The following is a 24651-nucleotide window of genomic DNA, read 5'->3' as shown; positions in this document are numbered from 1 at the left end:
TGTACTGAAGCAGGATCAAAGCTTTAAAGGTACCTTGTGGTGTTTTTGACCACTAATAGAGCAATGGAGCAGTTTCTTTATGAGCGGCTATCTCTGGTGATGTGATACATATTTCTGCCAATGTTTTTTTTTTTTTTTTTACACTATTCCACCAATCTACATGTGGCAGCAACATGCCTTGAAATGCAGCCAACAAAAGGCAGGGAAGAAGAAGACTGCTAGCAAGTAAATATGCACCTAAACAATGCAGGATTTAAACTTTCCAAAAGATCTGCTTTGAAAATGTTTGACAAGGAAGGAAATGCATTTATCCCATTTGTTAGACCTCAAAGATGCACACAATGGGCCGCATGCATGAAAGTTTCCTTATTGTACTCTTACATTTCTTCTTGCACAGAGCAACAAGAGGAAAATGATGAAAGTGGAGTCACTGACAGCCAAGTCTGTTCTTACCTAACTATGGTGATGAATTGCGACATGTATAAGCGCACTGGAGCCATGATAGAGAGGTTTCTCTCTGTCGGGGGGTTGTGTGTGCTGGCCAATTCAAGAACTTTTAAATATAATATGACTGTGAATGTTGTACATTCAGCTGCTGAAGGAGGGGAGTTTCTCTGTGCTCACCTTTAACTTGTTCAACACCTGTGTTGAAAACCCTCCTTTCTGCTTAAGATGCGGGACTTAACCTGTCAGGCCACACCTGAACTGATAGAGGTCTGGCCTGTTTGCTGCAAAGTGTGATATTGCCAATCTTTTCCAGTAAACTATGCACCAGATGCATTATTTAATTAAACACAGACACCTATTTTCAGGAAAAATGCCTAAAATAACATACCCAAAATGAATCAGGAATAACCTCAACCTTTGCGCCTAGATGCATAATGTATGTTGTTTACACAGTATATGTTGACATAGACTACAAATGTGCTCGCTACATATTATAGTGTCATGATGATCCTGACAAGTAAAAAAAAAAAATGTTGGATTTTTTTTTAAATATTAGAAAATCTAGATTATTTTGATCTAAATTAAACATTTTTGAAAAACTTTTTATATATGCATTTACTTCTGCATAAAATTACAAAACACACAACTAGAAAGTTTTTAACCAGCAGATGTCGCCATCACATACTACACTGTGCCCGGAGTCTTCTGAAATATCTCATGCAGGAAAATAAGCAACAATTTAATTTGCCGCAGTGGTCTAAATTAGAAATAATGCACGAGCCAATTGCACGTTTTATTCTCACTGCAATCACCCAGGTAATTCAACAACAAAAACATTTATAGTTACACTGCATCTTACACTGAATGTATTTGTTATTGATTAACTAATGACTTTTTTTGTTTAGAATTAAGATTTATAATATATATAATATAATTAGAATTTAGAAATAACTTGCACTCTGTGGGGTCCCGCTTATCCAGGTACATTTAGCATCTATAACACTTTGTGAAGTTGGTCTGAATAAAGAAGGGTAATTGATTACAGAAGTTACATAATGTTGCCTTCAAAATAAAAACATAATTTCGTGGCTGGTCGAGCTACGAAAAGGTTACTGCTCAGTAATTTCAGAAATTGACGTCGAAATGTCCAGTATATACAAAACCTGCTAAGCATATTCCAAACAAATAAAAAGACAGACGATTAGACCGCCAACGTTTCAATGTTTGTGGCGGTTTAATCAATAAACGCTTTATTTTGAAAGTTACAATCGGAAGTTGGATGCATTTATGCTTTTCACTTGACGCTGGCTCCTCCGTCTCGTGCTGTCCAGCGCTCTCCCCGCCGTAACTACAGTGGATTTGTCTGATTCCACCTGCAGTTCTCTATCTACAACAGGTAAGAACTCTGCTCTTTCTAAACGTATTTATTCTGACAAAGCGAACTAAAACGACCCTCAACTTATACAAATAATGCCGCGTTATACATGGAAAGACGTGTGTATTTGGACTTTGCGTGACCGGGGAGTCGAGCACCTTGACAGTTGAGACTGACAAGTTAACAAATGAGGAGAGGCTAAATGTACGGAGAATGAGTAGCAGCGGGCACTCCTTAATGAATGTTAACAAAAAGACAGACTGGCTGCCCGTATTTAAAGAAGTCTCTCTTCAATTGGAGATACCGGCTGAATTTCGCTAGTGTTCCAATAACAGTGGAAACTGTCCCAGCGCTGTCAAAAACCTAACATACCTGTTAGTTTACTTATAGTCAAACAGTAGAACATGTATGATAACTTTAAACACGCTTTTAGTGCCTTATAGCTAATTCGGCATATACACAATCCACCACACAGAACCACATTTTAATAAAATCTGAACTTTTATAAACTCTGTCATCGATCTCTTGACCACCACTCTGTGTTCATGCGGAGGATGCACAGGTGAACCTGCTAGAAATCATGAGGTGTTACTGAGATGTTACTACAGATCGGTGGATTTGATATATGCCGAAGTGACAGGCAATACTAATGATTTCTTGTGTCCTTCCTTTTATAATTGACATATAATTTTGCTGCCAGGGAAAATGTCAGAGTTGAGAATGGTGTCTGTCTGCATAAGATTGAACGGAGTGTTAACTTACAAGGAAATGTGTACTCCAGAACATATGAAATGTACAATGATTTTTTTTTAGAATTAAGAAGTAATAGCAATGACAATAAATTCAGATGCTTTCATGTGATTACCCAATTAAATCATTTTCAGTATATATACTGTATATTATATTTTAATAAGACAGAACGTGACTCTGAAGGATTTATCCATTGACATTTGGGCTAACAACAGTTTTGGCCTCCTTGTTTACATTCTGGATCCTGTCAGTGAAGGGCTATGCAGTTGTTTACTGCCTGGCGAGGTGCCGGGCTAGTTTTAGATTAGGTGTCAGTGCAAAGACATGCATTGGCATCTGCTGCTGGCTTACACTGCTCCATGATCACACAATAGTCCGGAGGAATAACTGAACTATCTGTCGAACAGCCCTAAATAGGCTGCAAGACGAGATAGCCTGCTCATGTGTTTGACTTGCAAAGTGTGTCCTGGGCACAACATAGACTATGAATTCCAACTCAACCAAAGACAAAATCCTGTTGGGGTGTCAGGGAGAAAAAAAAGCCTTCAGGTCTGTTAAAACAAATACATCCAACTTTTACAAAAATCTCAAATCATATATATGGCTGCTGCTTAATTTCTCCATTGCTTACATAGTAATTAACTACTCACTAAGAGACATGGTAGATAGTGCCAGGAGAGCACCATCCCCTCCGAAATTGCCTCTTAGTCCTAATTGTGGTTTTGTTTTGTACACAGAAAAAACTTGAATTCTTCTAAGGGAAGATTAGCTGCACGCTCCCGAGGGGCCGGGGCTTCCTGGATCTGAGAAAACAAACAAAAGTTGGGTCAAGTTAAAGTCACTTGCCTAATCAAGACATGTGAATGTAGCAATGGAGGCTATTGTAAATGTGATGGACACTTTTCACAAATTCCTAACATTTTATACACTAAACGGTTCATCGATTAATCAGTAAACACAGTCGACAGATTGAGATGAATTATAAAGGTAAACAGTCTGTACTTTTACAGCGCCTTTCCAGCCACTCAAAGTGCTTTACACTACATCACATTCACCCACTGATGTTTTGGCTAAAGGGCCAACTGCTCATTTGAAACAGAAATGAACAGAACGATTGGGTGAGCCGGGGATCGAACCACTGACCTTCTATAGAGAAACTGCTTCTAATAGGCTACATCCAACATGTCTATGACATGCATGTGCAGCTACTTGTATTTATCGGTCGTCCTTTATGCAATACAATATACAGGGTTTTATCTGGCTCAAAATGAGCGCCGTCAACTGGCTAAAGCAAACACTTTTTACTTTTAACGTAATTTAAGAGTTCTAATAATCATATGAAGGAAGAAAATGACAATAATCAATGCATATTTAAAAATATATAAAGGTGCCCTGTTCACTATGAAAAGAAATACAACAAAAGTGATTGTGTTCATTTACAGTTAACAAACAGCAAGTTGTTTCAAATCAAATATAACAGCTACTGTTTCATTTATAGATCACGGGGCCCTCGTGTGGGGAAGTTGATGTGAATTGCTGTTAAATGTTCAAAAACATTTTTACTGCGTGGCAGAGACATGACCCGCACTGCCGCAGGTGCAGCCAATCAGACGGCTTTCTCTGCGCACTGTGCTGATTATGATACAGCGTCACCACGTTAGCGTAATGACTTAAGTGCAGTTATAAATGACAGAAATCCACAAAGTGCAACACATGCTAGTAAGTAGTGTTTACCATGAAGTAGGGCTGGACGATATGGCCAAAAATGTTATCATGACAAAAAGTTTCATATCTTTTGATATCGATAATTAACACGATAAGTATCAAATCATTATTTCTTTTGAGTTTAAAGTCAGATTTTTGCTCCTGAGTGAAAGTTGAAGAAACCTGATGGTTAATTTTGGTTTAAACTTTTCTTTACGTGCAACACTTGAGGCCAAACAGTGGATCACTTCACAAATCTTAGGTGGAACATTCAAAACAATAATGATAAACAAATATGCACAAGTAAAATTAAGTAAAAGCTTTTTTCAGTCCTCTTTCCACAACAAAATAAACATCTTAATTAAAAAAAAGTCCTAATTCATGTATAATTCAAGTAAATAAAATCAAACATTTGTTATATTGTTATTGAAAAAAATTAGATTGCGATAATTATTGTTATTGTTTTATTGTCCAGCCCTACCATGATGACACTCTCAGAGTTTTGTTAAGAGATGGAGGCGGGACCAAATGTGACGGACACGGCCGCCTCGTCATTCTGTATGCAGGACAAACCTGGATATATCTGCGTCAAGCTAGTATCAGCCGATGTATCGGTGAGGCTAATTTATCGGTCAGGTTCTAAAGGACTTTTTAAAATTGGGTATTTTGACCTGTTACAGGAGGAAAAGCTCACATGTAAATCATTTCATTTAGCTGCTTTAGTTTCCCGCTCCTTGTATTGTGCATGCTGGCTCACTGTCACACTGTCATGACTTACTGGGACACTTGAATAGAACAGATCATTAATATTAGTAACACCTATGACTATGACATGTCAAAATGTCTGCTGTGAAAGAGTTTATATTTTTTTGTTTAGATCGGCAATAAAAAAAATAACACAAGCAGCAATACAAAATTTAAAATTGGGATTTAAACTTCTTAAAATTGAAATTAAATTAAAATGTAAACATATGTGATCAGTGAGTAAGCAAAGAAGCGTTCACTGCCAGTTTTTGACGCTGTGTGCTACAGGCACATTTCTATCAGTAAGAAAGAAGTACTGAGGTTTGATACGCAGCCCGACAGTCTTATGGTGAAAAAATGGCAGAGTCATAGTTATGGTAGTGAATGTATTTTTAAATCATCATAGTGATTGCTCTCTGTTTCTTCTTTTTTAGCTTTCCCGTTGCAGTGTAATGGCAGGTTGGGCTGCTGCTTCCTCCGGGCTGACGGAGACAGATTATGAACATACACTCAGCCCTGCAGGCAACTAAACCTCTACCAGTCCTGCTGTAACTCCAGATCCAAGATCACCGTCAAACAGCTGAGCAGCCAGCAGTGATAATGGACCCAAACCTCAACAACAAGAGAAAAAAGAGTCCTGGACCGGTTTACCTGAGGCTCCTTCACTCTAGATTCTGCTAAGCCTTCTATCCACAAAGTCATTTCATGGCTGGGATTCGGCGCTTCCTGATCACTTGCTGACAAATGTTTGCTGAAACCGTCCGCCTAAAGGAGCATTGAAAAGACAAAAAAAAGCAACCTTGGCTGCAGACTGCGAGCAGTTTGTGTGTCTGTGGTTAGGTCTGTAATCATGGGGAAAGAACAGGATCTGCTGGTTGCAGTGAAGAGTGGAGATCTTCTGCTGGCGCACAAACTTCTCTCCAAAGTCAAGTGCAACAAAACAAGTGAGTATGGAGCTAACAGGCAGGGGGATACATGGTTTTGTGTTATTACCAAGCGAATGTGTGTTTGCTCTGTGCACAGGGCCTGGGAGTGTAGTTGTTTCCACTATGAAATAGAACTGAGAGCCGGAGCAATTGCCATAGGCGATGTCGTTACTTCTAAACCAAGTGCAGTTTCTTTGCGATAACAACAGGATCAGGTTCAGCTGTCAAAGAGAAAACACAGCCCCCCTCCAATTTGAAACTAAGTGGATTCAAACTGCGGCACAACTCGAGCTAATCTCCTAAACGCAGACCCCTGCAGCTCGTGCCTCTTGCTGTGTGGGTTGTAGGGGGCTTTCTTCTTCTTTCAGAGTTCCTTATCTGCATAGATTCAAGTCAGGCGACAAGCGAGCCTGCTGTACTGTAGCATTGTTGTAAATGACAGGGTTCTCCCTTATCCAAGCCCGGGGAAAGTTAAGGCCAAGCAGGCTGTGAAGTTGAAGCCTCCCTTTGTGGCGTTATCTGTTTTAGGCTTTCATCAGTATGGCTGGCTGCTCAGTGACAAGCTCTGGGAACAAAGCTGTGGCTGTCAGGAAAAAGCCTGTTACACACTTTACACACTACACACACAGCAAGCGCTGCTTGGCAGAAAATATTAAAAGTGATATTGTCTGTTTTTGTATTGCTGTGTACTTCTGTTTGTGAATGACTGCTCAACTGGCTGGGAAAATGCGGCAGGGGAAAGTGAATGAGTGATGTGCTCTGCTGTTTTATAAACGACCATCAATGTGCCCTTGAGCAAGGCACTCAGCAGCTCATATATCCAGCTGTACTCGGCAGCTCCCATGTGAGAATTATGGAAGACAAAAAATGCCTTATTTTCAACAGATCATTACAGGTAGGTAGCAGGTGGTCCCAGCCTCACTAAAGCAGGATAGGTCAGCTGGCCAAACCAGGGACAAGTAATGGAGCCAAATCAATCACACTTCTATGACCATACTGACACAGAAATACAGAAACAGAGAAATGAAATACAGATATAAAGTATAAATCTATAAATAAAAGCACATAAATGTATAAAAATATAGAAATGAATCGACAACATTCATTTATTTATTTCCAGATTTGGATTTAATTCTATATTTCTTTATATTTGATCATGTGTACATATATATATATATATATATATTATGTATTATGTACATCAAGATATCCATTAATCGACAATAAATGGGCTTGCTAATATTTTTGTATTTATTGATGACTAAGTAATTTTTTGTCCTCCATAGTGTAACTGTGAAATGAAGCACAGAAATTGCCCAGTTGACTTTCTGGAGCTAAATAAAAGTTGGACCTTCACCAGGCAAACGCAGCAGCTGGTTACAAAGTAGAGTTCAATAAGGTATGCGTTTATGGCTCATCTTTTTACCACCTGCACACAAAGAGCGTTAAACAAAGATAAATGAACAGCAAATGGCATTTGCCCGTGTATTTCTCTCTTAGTCTCCCTCTACCATACTCACTCCCACACGCGTGCACACGATGCTTTCAACCCCGCTGATCCTCGAGGACCCTAGCAGGACCTTGTCAGCATAGTCATTTGTCACTTCAGTCAGAGCCTGCAGTGTCTGACAGCAGCGCAGCAGATGCTGTTGCTGGCTGTGAGGACTCCGCACATGACCTCCACTGTCTCCAATTTACAGAACGGCCATGTCAATAAGGGCTGATTGATTGGTTGGTAGTGACCTGCTATGAAAGGTTTTTAAAACCAGCCGCATAAAAATAGTGTTGTCCAATGTACTGCCGATAGATTATTTATTTTACTTACTTATTTAAACTTTGACCCTTTCATTCAAGGGTTTCATTAACTTAAAATCCCAATTAAATAACATACATGTTTACAGTGTTTACTAATGCAAAGAGGGTCATCATTGCTTTTTTGTTTATGCTGCAGACTCATTGTTTTTCATTTCTAGAAAGCAGTGTATTGCTTACTGCTAATGTCACCGTGCTAGCATCTTCACAATGACAATGTAAACGTACTGATAAGCAGGGAGTGTTTACCATTTTCACCATGTTCAGCGTGCTTTGTCGTTTTTAAATGTGCTTTATAAAGAAATTTGGATTGGATGGGGCGTACTCCGCCTCTTGCCCAATGCCAGCTGGGCTTGATCTCCATCCTTCCCATCCTATCAGAGCTACTTCACAAGGGACTTGCGTATTTCTTTTAATACCATGGTTGTGTCCTGGGGCCTGGAGTTAATTCAGGTTAGTCCTGCCGTGGTGGAGCCAAGTATGGCCATTTGTTCAGTTTGTCAGTCCATCTGTCTAGCCAACATTTTGGTCCTGAGCACGATATCTCGCCAAGGCTACTGTCGAAATACTGAAAAAGTTACTTAGTTACAGTAATTTAAGGGGTGCTTGTCTTGTGGCGATCTGGCAGCAGGTTCTTGTGTGTAAACACGTTAAAACACTGTTGTTTTCTAACAGCAATTCAAAATATGGTATAAGACAAAATGTGTTCTTGAAAATTGGTGGCTGTATGTTCATAAATTTATTTTGGATAATCATGGTCATGGTCATAACTTTCCTCTTACCCAACTATCAGGCCAAAATTTCCAATTGTATATAACAAAATTTTAAATTTATGAAATCTACAGAACACTTTCATACTCTAGAGAGGACTCTCTGGACAAAATATCACATTTTAAAACAATATATTTGATCATCTTTCATGCTTACTTTGGGATAATCCTTCTTCATTTTCTTGATCCCAGTGCCTTTCCTGATGTGCCACCAACAGAACAAAGTTAACTTTTTTGGACCACTACTTTGAGAATAGAAAAATATTAAGTATGTTGTTTGTCCTAACACGTTTGTATTGTAAGGTAGAATGACCATTACAGTCTCCTTGTGAGCTCAAGTGACATTCTGACAACAAACACAACTTTCCAAGTGCAAATCCTCAGGCTGACATGCTGGACACTCCCAAGCCTCCATGCTAAGCCTGGGCTGCAGACCCCAGGCAGGTGGAGGAGGCAGGCACCTCACGCTGTGAACTCAGCGCTGCCCCCATCTAGGCTAGGCTACGAGTAGTCATTTGTAGAAGCCATTGATTGACTGGCTGTTGCACGTTTAGGATATTAACTTGGGGCGGCTGTGGCTCAGGAGGTAGAGCAGGTTAGCCGTTAATCGGAAGGTCGGCGGTTCAATCCTTGGCTCTCCCTGGTTGCGTGTCGAAGTGTCCTTGGGCAAGATACTGAACCCCGATTTGCCCCTGGTTGTTCCGCCAGTGTATGAGTGAGTGTGAATGTTAGTTTCCGTTTGAGCACTTGTGTGTGTGACTGGTGGATGTAGTGTAAAAGCGCTTTGAGTGGTCGAAAAGACTAGAAAGGCGCTATACAAGTACGGAGCATTTACAACTTAATTATTATGGGTCCAAGCTGTGAAGCAAAGCTCCTGTGCTAGTAGTGTAAACAGACATTCTCCAGGGGCCTGGAGAAGCAGGATTTGATGTTCACGAGGTAACTTCAGGTTTAACCCTGGGTTTTCAGTCCTGCAATGGTTGTCCTACAACAGATAAGAGATCAACTCTATAAACACACCGCCTACTGACCTATCAGCTCTTTTGGAAAATGCCGTCACCATTCGCAGAAGACCACACAGACTCATTTATAGGCTACTTTTATAAACTTATTACTTTATACTAAAGCCTTGTACTTGTTGTGGATTATAGTTTTCTTGTTTTGTAAAATACACCAGTAGACCATGTTTGCGTTTGGTCATCTGCTGAAAAGACCAGCTCTTTTATGTGAACGCACTCCTGGCTTAATTGGGAAACCGTCACATTCTGAGTTGATCAACAGCGTTGTGTGACTGCGTAGCCTGATCGCAATTGTTAGAGTTAGTGAAGCCAGATAACGAAAACATACCCTGGGTATGATGAACTTGCTTCATAGTACAGGCCCCGGTTGTCGGTTGGGCCGACATTGTTGCAACAATCACGTCACTTCACTTCACAAACACCTCTGTCATCACCCTAACGACAAGGCGCAGCTCCCAAATGGAATGGACTAACTGACCAATAAGAAGTTGGTCGACTAAGACTCTTCTCATCAATTAGTCGACTATTAGGTGGTTGCAATAGAACCACGCCTACTTCTGTCTGACAAAAGCCTGATAAATGCCATGTTTATCAGACCACAAATGAGAGTCAGCTAGCTAGCATGATATTTCCTAACAGGATGTTTGGTGGGTGTCTGGTGTTGAGTAATGGGAAATGGTAGTTCTGGAGCACTATGAGTTAACAGTTTGAGTTAAGCACAGAGGCTGGTTTATGTGCATTATTAGCTTATCTTTTAAAAAGTTCTAACTGGTAGGTGAGACATTTTATAGCTTTAGCCATTATAGCCAGCTATTAAAGTGACAGGTCGTTTGGTAGACAGACAAAAACACAAAGTATTGTTAGAGGTGGAGTCTGGTCAGCTGGTCTGGCTGGATGCACGGGACCTAGCAGAAAGGGACTGACTGTGTGTGCTCATGTTGTGGGTTGGTCAGGAGTGTGACTGTTTCGTAGTACAAAACTGGCACTCTAGGTGCAGGATAACATAACAGGACCTCACATGGTAAATGATAAATGGACTATACCTAATACAGCACCTTTCTAGTCATCCGATCACTCAAACATTTAGGGGGAGTGTAGGGTCAAATGGATCTTCTAAGTCCAACATCCCATATTTATCTAGTTTGTAACAGTGCTGGAGGCTCCTTCCTGTTCCTTCCTTTTGTTTATTTGTCCAATATTTCAGATGGCTGATTAAACGATTCATCACAGTGTGCTGTGAGAGAGTAGTCTCTAAAGCCTTGTCATGTTCTTTTATTTTTATATTCACTATTCAACTGAGTAGTAATTTTGTAAATTTACTCTTCACAAAACAAATGCATGTTAGAGTTTCTCCTACCATCAAGTATACAATTCTCAGTTATCTGATTCCAGGATTTGCTGATTTGCTCTCAGAAATGGTCTCATACAATAATATAATGAGGTGGTTATGCAAAAGGAATTCGCAAAGGGATTTTTAGTTCCTTAGTTTAGTTCCTGGGGCTCCTTAGTGGTGTATTGTATTTCTTTAAATCAGTGTTTTCAAAGTCAGACAAATCAGAGACAGCTGTGCCCCTCCTGGATGTACAACTATTGCTGGATTACTTTGATACTGAAGAAAACCTAAAAAAACTAAAAAAAACTGGCAAGTTCTGGAGTTATAAGGAGCGTCTTTTTCTATGGTGTCTAAGCAGATTAATGGATGTTTTTGGCGTTTTTATAATGGATGCATTACAGCATGTACCTGTGTCTTTCACCCCCAAAACCTAATATTAGTCTTTGCTAAGTAATATCATAATAAACTAGCACCAGCCTTTAAATAGCAGTGGCTCTTGTGATGCTGGGTGAAGGGACCTGACAGAAAAGCTGCCTGGGAGGTGGAAGAGGAGACTTGTCCCGAGGGGATTAGCAGTTGCACTGAGGCTGGCTGATGGACAGGGAGCTGAGATGGGAGGTTTCTTCTCCGATCAGCCATCTGCTGACATCAGGTTGGGTGCTCAGTCAATTTAAGTGGACTTACCACAGCCTCTCTCTTTTTGCTTAGCTGTGGCAAGCTGACACATCAGGTGGGCTCATTGCAGATAGATATAGTGGTTACACAGAAGGCTGCTGCAGCCTCTGTCCAGCTACTCACATTAGGTTGCATTTAGAGTGACAACTTGACTGGTAAAGTCATCTTGCCCAAAATGTACCCCTCTCACATACTCTTGACTACAAGTGGACTGAAGTGGGGATTGTTTGCTCCTCCCTGAATGGGGACCATTAGAGGCTAGATGTTCTTCAAAGGCCTGCATGATTACAAGGTCTTTTGTTGCAACACATGCTTGCTTTCATTTAAACCCACAGCCCAACCCTCTTCTCTGCCATGGTAAATAAAAGGTCTTAGGTAATTCTCAACTGACAGATGGACACAAAGGCAGAAGATCATATTTGAGCATCTTTTGTGTCAGCCATTTGATGCGTGCATAATGTATTGATGACTCACCCACTCACCATCATCAGGTCTTGGGTATGTGTTCACCAAACACACGGATAAGAGCAGTAAGCCACGCTTAGGTCTTCAGGATGATTCATAAAGTAGTTGTGATCAGTGAATCATATGCACATCACTGCTCTGATTTTATCAGCTGAGACATGATGACCTGGAACAGGTGAATTCTACACCCACCATGATCAACCACATCAGGAACGATGGATTGTAAACTCTCAGATCAACTTAATTAAACACATGGAGGCATACAGATATTTAGTATGTAAGGTATAGTACTAATTTAATCTGGTTTTCGTTCTTAAGTATAGCCCTTATTTGCCAATTATCAATAATGCAATATCAAATTGGAACAACGTGCTGTACTGAATTTGGACTTTAAGGGTGGGTGAACAACATTGAGCCTTTATGAATCACTCAGGAGAGCCTGAGGGTAATGTTTTTAGTTTTGATTTGGTTTTAAGTATAGGACAAAGTGAAATTTTGACTACGTGTGAAAACTCAGGGGATCACCAATTCAATTCAATTCAATTTTATTTATATAGCCAAATCACAACAACAGTTATCTCACAGCGCTTTTTATAAAAGAGCAGGTCTCGACTGTACTCTGTGATGTTATTTACAGAAGCCCAACAATTCCCACCAAGAGCAGCACTAAGCGACAGAGGCAAGGAAAAACTTGAGAAACCTTGAGCAGAACCATGGCTCAGGGTGGGCGGCCATCTGCATCGACTGGTTGGGGTTGAGGGAGAGAGAGAGAGAGGGCATGAGAGGAACAAAGAGAAAGAGAGAGAGCGGGGAGGGAGGCAGCCTAAACAATATACACACAGAGGTACAGACAGTAAAGGTGATGTTGCTATAGACTGAATGAAAAGTGGTACAGATATTTATAGTAGTGTTAATGATAATAATCGTAATATTAATGATAATAATAACAGTAATAATAGCAATAGGACTAGTAACAATAATTGTAGCAGACGGTGTCGAGCAGGAACACGGAGGCAGCAGGTGACTCGCAACCACAGATCCAGAGCCAGAAACACCTGCAGGAAGTGATAGGAGGAGAGAGGAGAGGGACGAGAAAGCACAAGACTATGGGAAAAGGGAGAAGTTGAGTTGGTAACATGCATTAATGGGATGAGGTTGCATACAGAGGGAGAGAAAGAAGAGGAGAGAGGAGCTCAGTACATCATGGGAAATCCCCCGGCAGTCTAGGCCTATAGCAGCATAACTAAGGGATGGTTCAGGACTCACCTGAGCCAGCCCTAACTATAAGCTTTATCAAAGAGGAAAGTCTTAAGCCTACTCTTAAATGTGGAGATGGTGTCTGCCTCCTGAACCCAAACTGGAACCTGGTTCCACAGGAGAGGAGCTTGATAGCTGAACGCTCTGGCTCCTAGTCTACTTTTGGAGACTCTAGGAACCACAGGTAACCCTGCATTCTGGGAGCACAGTGCTCTGGTGGGGTAGAAAGGTACTATGAGCTCTTTAAGATAAGATGGTGCCTGACCATTAAGAGCTTTGTAGGTGAGAAAAAGGATTTTAAATTCTATTCTGGATTTTACTGGAAGCCAATGCAGAGAAGCTAAAACGGGAGAAATGTGATCTCTTTTCCTGGTTCCTGTCAGAACACATGCTACAGCATTCTGGATCAGCTGAAGTGTCTTAATGGACTTTTTCGAGCAGCCTGATAATAAAGAATTGCAGTAATCCAGCCTAGAAGTAACAAATGCATGACCTAGTTTTACGGCATCATTTTTAGACAGGATGTTCCAGATTTTCACGTAGGTGAAAAAGGCGGTCCTTGAAATTTGTTTAATGTGAGACTTAAACTCCAAGATTCCTCCCAGTGGTTCTGGAGGCCAGGGCAATGCCATCAAGGGAAACTATATCTTTAGATAATGCCTCACGGAGGTGCTTGGGCCCCAGAACAATAACTTCAGTTTTATCTGTGTTTAACATTAGAAAATTACAGGTCATCCAGGTTTTAACATCCTGAAGGCAAGATGTCTATGAAGATTCTCAGTCATCCAGGTCATAGTTATCCAACGAAGGTTAAAATGAAGGGCAACTGGACTTGGTTGAAGCTACTGGAAGACGTTTCGTCCCTTATCCAAAGGACTTCTTCAGTTCTGACTGACTGGCAGGGAAACTCAGCTATTTAACCTCAGTGGGGTCGTTATCCCGGGTCATCGATACCGCTGGTTCGTTAGTGTTCCTTGTTACTGTGACGACAGTCGTTACAGTCGTTAAGACTACCTGTGGCCAAGACTGAACGACCATCGTTGGTATCTTCACCTGAGGCCAATAGGTTACGTTTGTTGAGTTTCCTGGGAAGTGATGAAAGGACAGCATTGTAAGTGGGGGATAAGTGGTGGCGTAGAACCCCTCCTCTATTCAATGACGGCTTCTCAACCCTGGTGTAGATGCTTCCTTGACACCTCTTTCAAACCATCCATCTTCTCTGTCTAAAATGTGCACCTGGTGGTCCTCAAACGAGTGTCCTCTGTCCTTCAGATGTAAGTAGACAGCAGAGTCTTGACCTGAGGAGTTGGCCCTTCTGTGTTGAGCCATGCGTTTGTGTAGTGGTTGTTTAGTCTCCCCAATATACAGGTCTGTGCATTCCTCACTGCATTGGACCGCATACACTAGATTGCTTTTCTTGTGTTTGGGTGTGCGGTCTTTGGGGTGTACCAGCATCTGTCTTAGTGGAGTCTTAGAAGATACCAACGATGGTCGTTCAGTCTTGGCCACAGGTAGTCTTAACGACTGTAACGACTGTCGTCACAGTAACAAGGAACACTAACGAACCAGCGGTATCGATGACCCGGGATAACGACCCCACTGAGGTTAAATAGCTGAGTTTCCCTGCCAGTCAGTCAGAACTGAAGAAGTCCTTTGGATAAGGGACGAAACGTCTTCCAGTAGCTTCAACCAAGTCCAGTTGCCCTTCATTTTAACCTTCGTTGGATATCCTGAAGGCACATTTGAAGTTTAGCTAACTGATGAGTTTCATCTGTCTTGATCTATAGAGTATCATCTGCATAACAATAAAAGTTTATGGAGTGTTTCCTGATAATATTGCCTAAAGGAAGCATATATAAAGTGAAGAGGATTGGTCCGAGCACAGATCCTTGTGGAACTCCATGACTAACTTTGGCGTGCATGGAGGACTCATTGTTAACATGTACAAACTGAAATCGATCTGATAAATAGGACTTAAACCAGCTTAGAGCGGTTCCTTTAATGCCAATGAAATGTTCCAGTCTCTGCAATAGGATCTGATGGTCAGTGATATCAAATGTAGCGCTAAGATCTAATCAAACCAGTACAGAGACAAGTCCTTTGTCTGATGCAGTGAGGAGGTCATTAGTAATTTTCACCAGTGCTGTCTCTGTGCTATGATGAGCTCTAAATCCTGACTGAAAATCCTCAAATAAACTATTACTGTGTAGAAAGTCACACAGCTGTTTGGCGACTGCTTTCTCCAGGATCTTAGAGAGAAATGGAAGGTTAGATATAGGTCTATAGTTGGCTAAAACATCCGGATCAAGTTTGTGCTTTTTCAGAAGAGGTTTAATTACAGCTACTTTAAAGTACTGTGGTACATAGCCTGTTGATAAAGATAGATTGATCATATCTAGTATAGAAGTGCTGACTAAGGGTAAAACATCTTTAAGCAACCTAGTCAGGATGGGGTCTAAGAGGCAGGTTGATGGTTTAGATGAAGAAATTATTGACTGAGGGAAGCAAAGCAGTCTAAACATATATCTGGTTCTACAGCTGTTTCTAAGGTTCCTGAGTTTAGAGATAAGTTGGTGCCAGTTGAGGGCAGGTCTTGGTGAATTTTGTTTGTAATAGTTAGAATTTTATTATTAAAGAAGCTCATGAAGTCGTAACTACTGAGAGCTATGGGAATACTTGGCTCAATAGAGCTGTGACTCTCTGTCAGCCTGGCTACAGTGCTGAAAAGAAACCTGGGGTTGTTCCTATTTTCCTCTATTAATGACGAGTAGTACGCTGCTCTGGCATTACGGAGGGCCTTCCTATAAGTTTTAAGACTATCTTGCCAAATTAAATGAGAATTTTCCAGTTTGGTGGAACGCCAATTCCTCTCAAGTTTCCGCGATATTTGCTTTAATTTGTGAGTTTCAGTATTATACCATGGAGCTAACTGTCTTTGTTTTATTATTTTCTTTTTTAGAGGGGCAACAGAGTTGAGTGTCATTCGCAGCGAGCCCACAGCACTATCAACAAGATGATCGATTTGGGAGGGACTGAAATTAGCATAGGAGTCCTCCGTTACTTTGTGACTTGATAATGAATTTAGAGCTGATCAGCTAGTGCTGTAGCTAAATTTAAGGATGCGATTCCAATCGCATCCTTAAATTTAGCTACAGCATAATCAGACAGACATCTTGTATAGAAATTTTTGCCCAATGGCGTGTAGTTCAGCAATACAAACTCAAACGTTATCAAACAGTGGTCAGATAAAGAGGGATTCTGTGGGAACACTATTAAATGTTCAATTTCAATACCATATACCAGAACAAGGTCGAGGGTGTGGTTAAAACAGTGAGTCAGTTCATGAAAACTCTGAGAGAAGCCAATGAAATCTAATAGAGATATAAACGCAGTACTAAAGCTGTCATTCTCAACATCCACATGAATATTAAAATCCCCTACAATAATAACTTTGTCCGTTATAAGGACTAAAGTTGACAAAAACTCTGCAAATTCAGATAAGAATTCAGAGTACAGACCAGGTGCTCAGTACACTATAACAAAAATAATTGGTTGCAGTGATTTCCAACTTGGGTGTGAAAGACTAAGAACAAGGCTTTCAAATGAGTTATAATTTAGTTTAGGTTTAGAACTGATTAGTAGGCTAGAGTCGAAGATAGCTACAGCTCCACGTGTGAGAATGTGAGTATTAATATGACTGGGAGGGGTGGATTCATGTAGGCTAACATATTCTCCATCACCCAGCCAGGTTTCATTAAGACAAAATAAATCAATATCATAATCTGATATTAATTCATTTACTAGTACACCTTTAGAAGAGAGAGATCTGATGTTTAAAAATTCCCCGGCATGGTTCAGGGAAAGTTTATGGTATTAATCTTCTGGGGAGAAAAGTGGTGGACCAACCAACCAAACAACATTCAAATGTCTTATTTTTTCTGACCAACATTTAAAAAAGCCCCAAAGATATTCAGTGATGTACAACAGATAAAAATAGTAATTCCTCACATTTGACAAGCTGGAACCAAAGAATGTTTGACATTTATGCTTGAAAAACATCTTCCAACAATTAACCAATTGACATAAAGATTGCCATTTAGTTTTTAGCTGACCAACTAATCTATTAATGGACTACTAGAGTTACAGTATAGTTAGGAAAGAGTATTGTTTTATTTCCGTGTGCGTAGGAACTCCACTGAGATTTATTTTGATAATGTTTTGTTATGCGGCTGCTTGTTTCCCCTCTAAGTAAAAGCACTCTGAAATCCATTAGCTTTATCACCAGTGAAACTCATTGCTTCAAATTGGGGGTTCCCATTGGGAAGTTGCTCAAGAATTCTGCTCACACTTCAAAAACAAAAATTCACAGTCTGTACTGGTGGTGTTTTCTTATTGATTAATTATTAATGGCCTTCCTACAATAAGTTATACTTTCTAAGTTTCTTTTGCAAACTTTGGGCTGTTCACTGAAAGCATTTCTCTGTTCATGTCTTTGTTTTGCAGATATGTCCCTGTATTGTTGAGTCTCATTTGAAGCTGTGCAAAGATGCAATGAAATGAACAATTGAAGACGTGTTGTTGTTCTGCACTAAAAGGCATTTACATAAAATCTAATTAAGTCCTTACAAATGTTTAATTAACCCTAGCCTTCCTGATATCAAATCTTTTCTCTCCTTACCTTATATTCCATAGGTTAATATTTAAGATAATCTTCCCTCACTGTGTTATGACCCTTCCGACAACTTGTTTGAACAGAAGTTACATATATTAAGGTAGTAAATATATGATTTAATTGTGTCTTTAAAGCAGCTATAATGGATATTTTTATAGATTAAACAAACAAGATACAACATGTTAATTTGTGAGCTGTAGAGGTGTTGGTAGGCCCAGTGTTTCACTTTGGAAAGAGCCAGGCTAGCTGTTTCCCCATGCTTAATGTTGCGCTAGGCCACCACAAGGTTGCATCTCTTCTCATCTCACCCTCCCATACGAGTGAGCTTACTTTAAGATATTAAGTTTGGGTCTTTTCTTCAACAACCCCCACCTCAACCCTGAATCCTTTATCTTGGATTTCCTTCTTCCTTCATCCCTGTACCTTGAATTAGGGATAACCCATCTGGCCTAGTGTCAGATTAGAAGTCTGCTAGATTTAAGAGTGTATAAGAAGAGGTGTATTTGTGCACGAATACGTAGTAGTATATGTCCTTGTATAGATTTAAGCATGTGTGCTATCTTCATGCTTATATACAGCATATGCCAAAACACAATAGTTGATTGTCTTTCAACCTCTTCAATGTTTGTCTCTTCTCTTCTGTAGAGTTTTCAGTCTGCAGCAGCATTGTGTTGTAGTTAGCCCATTGGCTAAACGGCTAACTGGGCTAATCAGTCTTCTACTCTATTAGCCAGACAGTTGGGTAGCAGCCAAGTAGTGTGTGAAGAGCTTTCGAGTTCACCTACTCTTGCACTGTATCAGATACACACACACACACACACATTAATCCTGACCCTTTTTCCGCCCCTGACAGATGGGGTAGTCTGTCTAGGATTGCAAAGGAATTTACCAAAGGAATTAAGTAGAGTGTGTGTGGTTGCAATAGCATCATTTAAACTAGCATAACTAGCCTTTTTATTACTTGCTCCAGGCTGCACATTGTTGAGTCTGGCACTCATCTTCATTGAGCTCCATTCTTTCCCCCTGTTTCTAAAAAAACAAGCTGTCATTCAGGCAGGTGTGTGAATGTAGCATTCAGCGTGCGAGGTATGGTGTCACTGGTTTCTGCCCTGCCTTTACATGCCCTGCAACTGTGTTTGAATCTGTGATAAAATGTTGGGGGAAAAACAACAAGAAAAGAACAAATCTGTTGTCGGTTTATTCTGAGTTCCAGGAATTGTTTTTGTGCTTGTGTACAGACAAGGATCATGTGATTTTCTGACAAGGAGGTCTTGTTGTGTGTGTATATATGTGAAGGTGTATCCTGTAGGCCTATGTGTATGGGTGAGGAACATGTCTCCTGAAGGAGAATTGGGTTGTATTAGTATCTAGTGGCAGTAATGAGAAACAGCAGGAGACGCTGCTGTTGTTCTTTGGCTTTGATCTTCTATACCACTGCACTATTTATTTTATTATTTTTTTATACCTTCATTTCATCCCATGATTCCTCCTGTCTCTTACTCCGAATGGGAAGCAAATAGAAATCACCGTCTGTGGTGGCTGTTCATATCTCCCGGCTTTGTAGTCGTTTGATAAGCTACTGTGCCTCAGAAAAGATGCTATTCATTCTAATGAGAAGTGTCTGGATAACAGTGTCTTGGATGGTATTTAGGCTAACAGATCAGTGTGTGTCTATATTAGGAAAACCTGTTACATGGGAGGAAGAAGTGGAATCGGAGATTGCTTCAGTGATGTAATCAGGTTTTCCGTGCCTTTGTACAGAAAGTCTGTGAAGATTCTCAGTCATCCAAGTCCGAGTTGTCCAAAGAAGGTATGTTCTTATCAAAAAGTATGTTTCTCAGTGCAGTATTTATCACTGCTCTCACTTGTCTATGCTCTGGTTATATTTGGGGTGGAACTGGTCCCATGTTGTTGTTATTGTTATGGCAATAATAGTATTAGTAATTCACAGCACTGATGTGAATGCCCTGTAGCTGAGGTGTGTGTTGGATTTGTAAGTCGGGCGCCTCTTGGCTTATAGCTATGATTTAGGTTGTACTTAAAGAGGCATTCCACCGATTTTATACATGAAGTTTTCTTGATCTTACACATACACATACAAATTCCTCATATGTGTACACATACCTGGCAATAAAGCTGATTCTGATTCTGATTGATCATTACTGAGGCTGTGAAAGTCTGTGTTGTATAGTCTTTTGAAGGAAGGCAGCATTCCAAAGTCTGAGAATATAACGCCCGATGAGGAGGTGAATAAACATTTTTAACATAAAGTTACGTTACAAACTGGCAGCAAGTCATTTGAAAGACGTGGTCAGGGAGGATTTAATAAAAAAGAGTATCAGGTTTTACTACAGAAAATAGGTTACCGATTACTTAACTACTTTGGCTAGTACAAGCTTAACCAATAGAAATACTAATACAGTGCTACAGAAGTGGAACCCAAGTAAATTCTAGTTTCCACTAGTTTGACTTGGCCTGTATACTGTTTACATTTTTCAACACAGATACCTGATTTTTTATACTATTACCAACTTATAATTTTTCCCCCTGTACTTTAATTTAAAGGATATAAAAAGGAATTTCTGTAACTCTTAATGTTAAATGTTGTCAAAACACAGGCATTCAAGAACTTTATACAAATAAAAACACAGTTCTAAAGTTGGTAATATTTTAGTGTAAACCAGGAAGGGATCAGTGAATAAGTAAACAAAACCCTGATTCTGACCAGACATGCCAATTTACAATACTTGACAGTAGCGCTGCAACTGATGTTTTGACATCTCCTTCATCCAGATTTCCACATTATGTAGGGACATGCGTGTATTGATCCTTGCCTCTTAGGCTAAATGCGAATTGTAACGACTTTTCCATCCATGTAGGAGTGTGTGACCTCATGCTGGGTTTTGCATAAGTCCAATAATCACATGACGTTAACTAACTAGCTATAGAGCGTCACTGAGCAAAGTAACCTTTGTGAAATTGATTTCATTGTATGTTTTTTTTTTACCTCAGCAGCTTAATCAGAGATTGCCTCAAGGCTTTGCAACAGTATTCACACTATTTTAAAATGTAGAGTGAAGAGTTAGTGGAAACCCTCAAGACCGCATAGACCTCATAATCATTAGTGAGATGGAAATGTCTTGGCTTTGTGAAAAATGACATTAAAAAAGAAAGTGACAGTGGTAAACTGCTGCATACAGCAGACACTGTAGACAACTCCACAGCATCAAAGGGGTAGATGGTGATCTGCCAGCATAAGCTGTGCAACAGATACACAAGTTTTTCCACCTTCAGGCAGGTAAACTCTACATGAAACCTGTGTCGTATTTCCTCTCATTACACCCCAGTCCTCTTCAGTAATAGTCTGATTAGGGATTGATTCATGTATAATCACAGTATCACTGCACCTTTTGAAAGATAAATGCTTGTTGCTGGGGTAGTATCCTATTCAGTGTTTTACGTCAGTAGTGGCATAACTTCCTCTGAGGTTTTCTGGAAAGAAATATGTAATTTGCTACTAATCGTACGGGAAACTGCAATTTGCAGATGATTATCTTGTTATCATCTGTACAGAAGTACATTTATGTACCCCAAGCAACCAAAATGTACCTTCTAGAAAGAAATTGTCAATGTAAGGAATGTTCTAACCTAAAATCTAGGCTCTTTGAATTTTTTCTCACAATTTTAAATGGTCAGTTCCCCTGTCCTTGTCTGTTCGTGCAGTTGAACATTTCTGTGCATACCTGGTTATGTTTTGCAGCCCATCGCATGTTGTTGTTCCACTGGTAGAACTGGGATGTCCGTCGACGGATCGTACACTGAGATGAAGTCATGCACCAAAAAATTGCATTCTGTGCTTTAGGAAGTTTTACAAATCATATATCTGATCCTTCACCAGCTTCCCACTCACAAATATGACGAAGCTCTCGCCAGCATCTGGGAGCGTCTTGCATGGTCAGAGTTTTTTTCTCTTCTTAGCCTCTTCTGTCAACATCCTCGTCGGTCTCTTTGCCTCTGCCATTAGCTAACGTTATGTCCATAGAAGCTGCTGAGCCCGGTTATGTTGTCCGCTTGCCCAGCTCTGGCTCGACACTGGCGCTGCTGTCCACCTGCAGCAGCATAATGTTGCTTGAAACCTTGCTAGACAGCAACTGAAGCAAAAGCACTTACAGTAACGTTACTGATGGGTCATACAGCAAACATCAGACCAACAACCAGACAGCTGCTTTACAAACACAAACATCACCCGAGTGCTATACAAGTTATACTACAGGCTCGTGCAGACTACACGACTGTCAGCGTCGGCCGATGGCCGTGCCGTTCACACTAAACAACTTGCCTTCTTGTGACAGGAGTCTTGAAGTCGTTGTGGAGTTCACACTACGTGACTGATCGGTGACAGCGGGTCACACACTACACCAGCTGACAGCGGCTGTGTCACCCGACCCGACCCGAGTTGTTGTTTTCTTTAGCTTGAAATAATCCCATACTTTGGACACTTTCTTCTTTTTCCCTCACTATATTCTCTCTCTTCATCCACTTTGCAAACAGCTCCATTATAATCATGTCGTGTAAATGCGATGTGCGACAGTAATAAATGTCCGTGCAAAACAGTGTGCTAAATAGTTATATGGATTAAATGAAGTATCGCTGCAAAGAATTTGTGTCAACGCATTTTATTAATCGATTTAATCGATTAATAAAAGCATAGTGTTGGGTGGAAATGTTCTCTCTGTCATGAGCACAGATTTGTATAGCTGTTATCATCATCATTTGCAGGACATTTGTATTCTCTTTGAAAGAACTTTGCATAGGTGCCCATTTTGGGAAATGTTTTTTTTTTGTCTTCCAAAGGCTAACCAAAACATATTTACTACACATGCTAATTTGTCCTCGTGTGCTTCTCTCAGGAGCCATTTAGCACCAGAACGCTCACCACACATCTTGAGACGGAGAGGGAGGGAAAGATAAAATCCTCTCTCACAGAATGAGTAACTCAATATTGCGATATACAAAAATCATACTAAACTGTGGTATTGCTATAATGATGGCAAATTTATATTGTCTCACTGTACAGTATATTCATCATATCATATTACCTATCCCTAGGTATATGATGAATATTAATAACCAAAAATCTAGTTTTCTTCTAAGGCCAATCTTTTGAAGTTCGTAAGTGATCTAACCCAGAGCCTCATCACTAGTAGTTGCAGAGAGAGTGCATGGAAATAAAGGAAGAGCTCTGCATTGAGTTGGGTAAGTAGTGTAAACAGATGATTTGACTGGTATGTAAAGTGTTTTGTCCCTAAGCTGCAGGGTTGAGATATGTAACATGCAATATGAAACCTGCAGGTGTGTTTATGCCTGTTGTAATCTCCTGTTGTTCAGGAGGAAGCATACAGATGTAGCAACACTGGTTCACGTGCGCACACTCATATCCGCAGTGCAACACAACACTACAGATCATCTGTTTCAGTTCCACACTCATTGTCAGCGAATATTGAATGTGTCTGACCTAGTTGCCAGCGGCACCACGGGAGATTACCGTCTACATTTTTAACAATGGCTCAAAATTATTGGATAATACAGCCAGGAGCTGTTTGGATGTTAAGGGTTTCTCTAAAGACCCAGTTCCAGCATTTATTCTTATAGCAAACGATGCAGCGATGGAGCATATGATGAAGAATTGATGGAGCTAAAGTGTGTCACACAAATTTGGTGTATGTGTATGCCCTTGGGTGTGCGCTGTTTATACTGCCTTTTCTTTCCTCTGTAGTGTTAGGAAACTCCATCACTAAACTCCAGCTGCATCAACAGTACATGCACACAGTCTACAAATCTGTTTACTCGGAACACATTGTAATAAACATTCACACATGCACACAAGCAAGCAAATCAGCTCTGTTTTCATTTCCTTGTGTCCCTTTACAACCACAGTTAAAACAGAAGTTGTTGTGTTGCAGGTAGCACTCTGTCAGGAAACCCCATTTGGCTGCGGCTCACTCACCTGTGTAAAGACCGATGCCGATGTTGCTTCAGGGCTTGGTTATCTCTGCAGGCAGATTTACAGCCTTCTATTCACACAGCAGCCTTCACATCACATATCTGGCTGTGGGTTTATACCTTAGCAGGACTGCAGTTGAAAATCTCTCCTAAGTTTATTTGACAGTGACATTTTAGTGAAGTCCAAATTCAACAACAGTATTTTACGTAGAGCTGCCCCCGACTAAAGATTTTCCTAGTTAGTTTAAACCATTAATCGACTAATCATTGCATTTTTATGATATTATTTTTTGGGGCATCAGACTGAACATTTTCATAACTTGCATAAGTCTCGTTCAAAACACGGAATAAATAATGTCCATCTTCACAAGAACAAACAGACTCATCAACACATTCCGGCCTCTCCTGTCCCCCCCGGCTGAACCGCCGTTGTCTCTGGAGTCAGAGTCCTGGCCGGAGCCACTGTAAATCACCTTGATACTGTTTTCCCTGTCGTCAAACTGGCCTCTGTCGGTCTTGGAGGATGTGTTTCATCCTGGTCTGGCTCTGCTCCGGTTTTGGTGGTCATTCTCGACCCTGCTCCCCGGCAGTATAGCCCGCCCCAGGCCTGTAAACCCCACGAAACTAAACAAGTGTTTAGTTTTGTGGCTGTAGAGGGAACTGTGCGAAATCTGTTAAATTGCCACAAGTTAACTCAGA

General features: G+C 40.5%; 1 protein-coding gene across 4 annotated transcripts in view; it reads left to right on the top strand.

The window, feature by feature from the left end:
* The first annotated feature begins 1755 nt into the window (after positions 1 to 1755).
* Positions 1756 to 24651, top strand: part of LOC119916612 (caskin-2-like) — a 68635-nt gene continuing 45739 nt past the window's right edge. For 3 of the 4 annotated variants that reach the window (XM_038736671.1, XM_038736672.1, XM_038736669.1), the window contains exons 1-2: positions 1756 to 1843; positions 5455 to 5964. In XM_038736671.1, coding sequence (XP_038592599.1) covers positions 5871 to 5964 — 94 coding nt within the window. In that variant the 5' untranslated portion in view covers positions 1756 to 1843; positions 5455 to 5870. Of the gene's footprint in view, positions 1844 to 3372; positions 3394 to 5454; positions 5965 to 24651 lie in introns of those variants that run through there. The other variant, XM_038736670.1, reaches the window with a different exon arrangement.

Source organism: Micropterus salmoides, unplaced genomic scaffold (genome assembly GCF_014851395.1).
Source record: "Micropterus salmoides isolate LMB-PRFRI ecotype aquatic unplaced genomic scaffold, ASM1485139v1 Ms_hic_scaffold_21, whole genome shotgun sequence".
NCBI lineage: Eukaryota > Metazoa > Chordata > Actinopteri > Centrarchiformes > Centrarchidae > Micropterus > Micropterus salmoides.
The sequence above is the reverse complement of the archived record's forward strand: the minus strand, read 5'-3'. Positions and strand labels throughout refer to the sequence as shown.